This window comes from Condylura cristata, unplaced genomic scaffold, assembly GCF_000260355.1.
Source record: "Condylura cristata isolate star-nosed mole 26May11 unplaced genomic scaffold, ConCri1.0 scaffold00024, whole genome shotgun sequence".
Classification (NCBI taxonomy): domain Eukaryota; kingdom Metazoa; phylum Chordata; class Mammalia; order Eulipotyphla; family Talpidae; genus Condylura; species Condylura cristata.
The window spans coordinates 17,453,074-17,460,134 of record NW_004567125.1 but is presented as its reverse complement, the minus strand read 5'-3'; the positions used below and the strand labels follow the sequence as shown (position 1 = coordinate 17,460,134).

The following is a 7,061-nucleotide window of genomic DNA, read 5'->3' as shown; positions in this document are numbered from 1 at the left end:
ACCCTCCTTCTGGGTGGGGCAGGGAACCTGGAACTTCCCCTTTTCCTAGGGACCACCCTGTTACAACTACTGCTTAAATTTCAAATGAAGATAAAATGTGCTGGAATAGGAATGTGAGTCAAAGGGAAAAGGGGATTCTTGGGAGACTTTTCAGGGGGTAGTATATTGTTCTTGCTCCTGAAACAAACATGGCCTTACAAAAGGGCTACAGGAGAAAAAGTACTTGTATTTCAAAAGGCAACTTCATTTTATAAAATGATTTATTTTAGATGGCCCTTTGCCATCCTGACCTCCTCTTTGAATATGATTTTATGGACACAAGTTGGCTAATCAACCTTTACAGAAGACCCATTGCTTGAAAGAGTCAGAGCATGAAACAGTATATTCCTATGACTGACTAATGGATCTGGAGTCCTGAATTCTCTAGCACAAGCTCATCAACTGAAAGTGAGTTAAGAGGTATCATCACAAGGCCACAACCTAGCGCCTGGCTTCATCAGGTAACACAGAGGCAGCAAAGGGCCAGGGTCACAGGAACTGCTGGACCGAGGAAGAACCAGCTCTCCTTCATCCTGCCCTACTGCACTTTATACCCTATCGCGTCACTGTGCCAGGTGGTAGGACCAAGTCAGGTGGTTAGGACTATACTAATGTTTATTGAGACCCAGCGCCTGTGGGTGTCACAGGACTCTGAACCCAAGACCAGAGTCAAACAAGTCCAGGAGAAATTCTACTTGCTCACAATAATAAACACTTTTCATTAAATGGTCCTCACAAATCATTACTGACAAATATAAAGTTTAGCTGAACCCAGAAAAATACTAGAAATCACCGTGGTGACCAGCACAATGGGTTAGACAATCATTGGCAGCACTTCTGCAGGGGTGAGTCAGCTGTTTGACGTTTGTGGCAAGTCTGCAGGCCACACCACATGGGTGGGAGGCAGTTCTGGAGAGAAGCCACCAGGGCTGCAGCTGGACGTGTCTCAACGGTATACAGCAGCGGGCTGGGCAGTGCTGACAGTTCTTCTGGGTCTTTTAAAGGTGCAGAACTGTGCCAAGAATCTGGCTCATGGGGTAAAATATGGCTCTGGATTTATAGGTGGGAACAGGAAAGCCCAGAGGATTTAAACAATTAGGTAAAGTCTGTACAGAAGACTAGAATCTAAACCCATGTTTCTCTGCTACTAGGCGAGTGTTTTTTCTGTGACCTCAGAACATAAACGAGAAGAGTCACAGCTGGAATCACAGTAAATCTACCCAGCTTCAACTCCCTGAAGTTTGCTCTCCTCCAAGAGTGCTCTCCTGAGATGGATTTTATGGGCAGTAATCATACTTGGCCAAGAACGTAAGGTGCTGTTCTGAGGTACACGAAGTCCAGCTTTTAATTTGTAATCAAAGTATGCTTCCAAAGCCAATCAACCAGTAAAAGACACCGTATTATACTGTCTTTTAGGATAAAAAAAATCAACATTTTTATTGAGGGAAGGGCATGTAATAGTGTGTGTGTATGTGTGTGTGTGAGAGAGAGAATACTGGCCCAAGGGAAACTGGTGAGTTGTGGCTGACAGGAAGAACCTGTAACCAGCTGCATATGTTTTCCTCCTTTCTCCTCCTCCCACCCCCATGTTCTCTTGGTTTCTAAAAGGAGGAGGTTGTAGACCTGAAAGTAGCAAAAGGGGGGACTTTTGTTGGGTGGATACTTTTAGCACTAGGTGCTTTGTTCCACTCTGGCTAAATGTGAGCCATGAGGTAGGCCAGTGTTTTTGGCTACAGAAGGAGGGCTTCGCTGGGGCAGCTGCCTTTCACCTCACTAGAATGGCCATCTTCAGACTTCACTGTTACCTGAGTCTCTGGTCTTCTCCTCTCACCCCTTTGAGGTAGTCGTTCTATCCTCAAATTTTCTTTCTTGAAGAAATTTTACTTCTGGTTCTAGATTCCCTGCAACTGCCCAGATTGCCTTTCCCATCAAGCATCTGATCTTGATTTTATTGTGTGTATCAAAAGAAAGAAAACCTGAATGTGGCTTCAGTCAAGATGGCAGCATGGGAGAAGATGAACACAAAAGTGACAGCTTCTACAGCACCAAACCCTTGAATTATAATTTACCCTACAGAATGACTCATTGTCACTTTCACCAGCCCACGGCTGGCCTCTCTACAAGATGGGACGTAGGTCAATGACAAAGCTGAGGCAAGAGCTGCTCTGTTATTCTTTTTACTGCTAACAGAAAGTAAACATCAGAATAGCATTAGGCTGCTTCCTGGGGAAGGCAGGCGTCTTCAGGAGCTTGTGGGTAGAACATTCAAGACCTAGGAGAGGCCACTCCAAGGAGTTAGGATATGGTGCCCATCCTATCTCAAATGGTGTGACCAGAATTGTCTGTGGCCTCCTCCAAATGTACTATGGGGTTCTTTACCTGGTGCCACAACAGGTAAAAGCACAGCATTAGGAAGCTCTCTGCAGCCACTGCAGCAGGGAGGTGACCCAGATGGTGAAGTAGACCTCTCCTGACCTGCCAGCTGTTCCCCTCACCAGTGTATGTCAGCTGATCCACCTGTTCTGTTCCTCACTCTCTATCTAGTGAATCCTCTTACTCCCCACACCTCTGGCCTATACCCCAGTTCTTGTGTGCATAAATAAATCTTAAGGAACAAGACAAGCCAGGCCTGAAGTAGGACAAGTGAGGGTAGAGAGAAGGTAGGGCAGTGAACCAATCAGAACAGGTATCAATAAAGAATATGTCAAAAAGAAAGGGTGAGAGAATGGAGATCTGTTCAGAAAATGTCTAAATTAAAGAATCTTAGAGACTAAGCTTCTCATTCTTATATCTTTGAGACTACATATATCTCAGATTTCAGATATTCCAAAAGAACACAAACCTGTTGGGATATCCACACGGGTGGCTCTGGATGCAGTATGGGAACTTATCAAATGGTGACTCTTCATTCTGATTGGCAGAAGCAAGAAAACACATCAGTTAATGTCTGAGGCTTGGTGTAAAGGCCTTCATCTTCACACATTTGAAACAGAGAGGGTCTCTTGAAGGTAGCCCCTGTCAAGCCAGCCGAGTTGAGATGGCTGGTCCTGTGCTTCTCAAGTTTTTTTTTACTTAGTGTTATTTTCACAGATATCAGGAAGACAGCTTCATTGAAAAGAAAAAGTTCTACTCCACTGTCAGGATATGTATCGTCTGAAAACAGGGAATTTAGGAAAGAATATTCCAGGTTTTAGGAACATAACAACAACTCTTCTTGATTGGTAATCTACTCCTTAAGAGCAAAACTGAGGGGAATGTACTAGTTACAGCTTTTTTAGTTTTAGAGACAATGTCTTAATCATGTCTGCTTTCTCCTGGTGCCTAAAAGTGTGGAAAGGACTCTAGATCAAAATGTGTAGCAGGTCCTAGAATAAAGTTGTTTCATCCAATGTCATTTCCTTATAACCATGGCAAGAAATCACCCTGGATGACACTGAGTGAATAGCAACCTTCAAGGACCTGCTTTTATTATAGATCATTTTGCTGCAAGCTACAGTTTCTAAGAACCTTTCAGCTATGTGTCAAGAAGGGAGGAGACACACCGAATCTGAGTCCAAACATTTCCATACTAGTTTCAAATGCTTAATTTCCAAGGAAAAATCTGTAAACTCTAAGGGACTTTGCTCTACACGCAGTTCATGGTTCTTCTACTTCCAAAAAATATTTCCAAGATTATTTTAAATTTGGCATAAAACTATGACCATTCCAGCCAGATTATTTTATTCAATTGCCATTGAAGGACTCACTGTGATGAAAAAAAAAGAAAAGAAAAACCCCTTTATTATCCATTTTTGGCAAACAAAATGGTGGTATTTGTCCATATATTTTCTCCCTCACTATTTTCCTTCCTCCCCTTCTTTCTTTTCTTTATTCCTTTTCTTCAACAAACGCTACTTATTACAATGATTATATTACAAATCATTTTACGTACTATTTCAGTGAGGACAATTCCACCTGCTTATCTATATACTATAGGGCTTTTAAGAAGTGCTAATGTTTTATTTCATTACACTGAAAAAAAAAACAGTGATCAATTTTAATGATTCTTCTTGCTAGCGTAGATGTGATTTTAGGAGAGGTTCAGTCTTTTGTCTTATCTTCAAAGAAATAAGAGTTATTTATTTAAAATAAAACTAACTAATGATTCTGGATTGGGGGCTTTATTTAAAGTACAAAGCATACAAGAAAATAAATTGGGGCTACACATTTCAAAAATCTCCTTCACACACAATAATCTTGCTCAGAAACACTGACTATAGAGAGATCAATTTTCCATGAAAGTCCATAAAAAATATTTAGTAGAATTACTTTTATTGTGATGTAAGAGTTTTTAAAAAGTATACAGTCAGCATAGGTAAACACTACTAGTGCTGGAGTCTTTGTGCTCAAATATTCACTGCCTCCAAGAACAGCTCCCATTCCATGGTTGTGATGCTTGCAGCAAATAAGTCCGAGGTCACAAAAGGAAACATAACATCTACCACTCGCCCATAAAAGGTTACGAAAAGGCCTAATTATTTTCCCACATTATTGTTCTCTGCATAGGGGTGGAGGTTGGAGGTTGGAACTAAACATTGCCTTTAGTCATACATAAGTCTGGGGCTTGGTCAGAGGTAAGGGAGACTATAAGTATCTACTCCTACCCTCTATGGCAAGACAAGTCATTTTCATTGGTGCTTTATTCAAGATGAGTTCTAATTTTGAGGGCTTATTTATTTATTTTAAAGATTTATTTATTATTTATACATACAGAACTGGGGTATAGGCCAGAGGTGTGGTGAGTGAGAGGCTTCACCAGGGACAGAGTGGGGAGCAGAACAGGCAGATCGATGAAGTACACTGCTGAGGGGAACAGCGGACGGGTCAGGAGAGGTCTGCCGCGCCATGTGGGTCAGCTCCCTGGCTGGAGATGAAGCTTCTAAGAGCTTCATAATGTGGTGCTTTCAGCCATTGTGCCACAAGGGAGAGCCCCCCCCCTTTTTTTTTTAACAAAGTGAAAACCTAGTCCTTCTTCCCTGTCTGATAGTTAAATATAGAAGAAGAAACCTAAAATGCAACTAATCAAAAATTCTGCCTGGATTTTGTTTCTCATAAATTTGAACTTGGTAAGAAAGGAGTAAATGATAACCAAACTGATAACAGGAATTTTAGTTAAATAGTAGCAGTGACCATCCTTGAAACAGTCAGGTTATATATAATATCTGAAGCCTTCAAAATTAGCTATGTCACCAATATGGAAGATTTTTGTATGTAATTATGCTTGGGTTATCAAATGAATGTACTTTGTTAGTTTTACACAATTCTTGCAAGGTTAGAACAGAAAATTATCCTTTCTACAGTCGTTTCAATTCAGTTTCAAGCAAAAAACCAGGTGAAAACCACTTTTTGGTCAAACTGTTGGGTTTAATCAGAAAATGACACTAGTAAGGATACGCATCCCCTAATCCTTCCTTAAAATGTTTTACTTACTATTTGTTTCAGTCAATTATGCTGTGTTCTCAAACTAATATAATCCAAACTAAATAAAGGCTCTATTAAATTATGACTTACCTAGGAATCACAGAATTGTCAAAGGGTAGTTTCGGTTTACTTGGGATCAGCAAAGTTCTTAATTGTTCCTGAGAAGAAAGTCTCACTTAGAATATTACCCAAAATTGCATTCTAATTTCATAAATAATGTCACTCAAGTATGCCAAGTTGTACTTAATGTCAAGTCATTCATACATTGCGATCTGAATGGACAAGAGGAACTCGGCCTATTTCTCTTGTTATCAGATATTGAAGTTCCATAACTCCATGACTCAAGATTGGTAACTACTAATTTTCTTTGTCCTTCTCACCCCCAATATCCTCCAGGCCTCAGGTTAAAGGTTGCTTTCTCACAGACACTACTGATGCCTGCACTACTGCTGGGAGCTCTCTGCCTTCTCATTGCCCCTTGGGTTTCCTCTATGAGAAACTTGTTGAATTTACTTGCCAAATGTCTGACTTCCCTCTTTGAGGGTAGAGGCCACATTTCTAACTTTGTATTTTCAGGGCCTAACCTTGTCAAGTTAGTGGATGAAGGAAGCCACTCTTAGGCACACTGAAAGGTTTGAAGTACACCCCCTTTACAGGATTAAAATCAATTCCTGATTGAGTATCTAGTGCTCTTTAACTAGCACTAGATGCTGGGTTTTTTTGTTTGTTTGTTTGTTTTTTTCAGATCATATTTTCTCTAAGAGGCATTTTTCACCCAAAATATTAAAGCCACGACAATAGAAAGTTCATCACAAAGATGGGGCTGCAGATGTCCAGCTGGACTGCTCACGGAGTGACTTTTCTAAGAAACAGGTAACCTAAACTTACGACACAACGATATTGCAAACTACTGTGACAAGGACCTGAAGAGGTGCTTGAAAATAGCAACAATCTTAACATTAAATCTATACAAATGCCAACTGCCAAGTGTTTAATCATATGGTTCTAACTCATTTGCTGAGGAGGGGGAGAGAGGGGAGGACACTGGTGATCTAGTAATGGCAGCAAAGGCTTTACTGTGAGCCTGAGGAAAGGTGTCAAGACACATAAAAGGGAAAAAAGAAGGCACATAAGTGGGAGTAAGAATGAACCACCCTTATTCTTTGAAAAAGATGTTGCCTTTTTTCAAAATGTCTTCTGAAGTGGGCTGTGTCCCAAGAAAAGATGGCAGAAACTCCACATCATCCTGAATAACAGGACTTCTTTTACAAAGTCCCTAAATCCAGCTATTACTATTTGAGGGGCTACAGGGGCTCCCTCAAAACAAAGCAACCAAAGAAACTATTTTTGTCCCTGAGAAAAAGCGTGTCATGTAGAGAACATTCATTCATTCTTGAAAAACCCAGTCTTTTATTTTTTCTTCTGAAAAATTTCCCCTGAAATTTACTTTTCCTGCCCCTTCACACCCCATCAGGTCTATTTCTACCTCTAGTCAGCATATTTCATTATCATCTTTTTTATCTATTGGCTCCTGGTGAGCCAATCCTTACTCTTTCCCCCTT

The 7,061-nt window shown here is 40.7% G+C and overlaps 1 protein-coding gene across 1 annotated transcript in view; it reads right to left on the bottom strand.

Moving 5' to 3' along the window:
* LOC101618769 (chromosome unknown open reading frame, human C1orf105) overlaps positions 1–7,061 on the bottom strand; it is a 24,141-nt gene that overhangs the window by 1,609 nt on the left and 15,471 nt on the right. Inside the window, exons 5-6 of the mRNA XM_012728914.1 lie at positions 5,590–5,657; positions 2,882–2,949 (exon numbers count right to left, since the gene is read on the bottom strand). Coding sequence (XP_012584368.1) covers positions 2,882–2,949; positions 5,590–5,657 — 136 coding nt within the window. The remainder of the gene's footprint in view (positions 1–2,881; positions 2,950–5,589; positions 5,658–7,061) is intronic.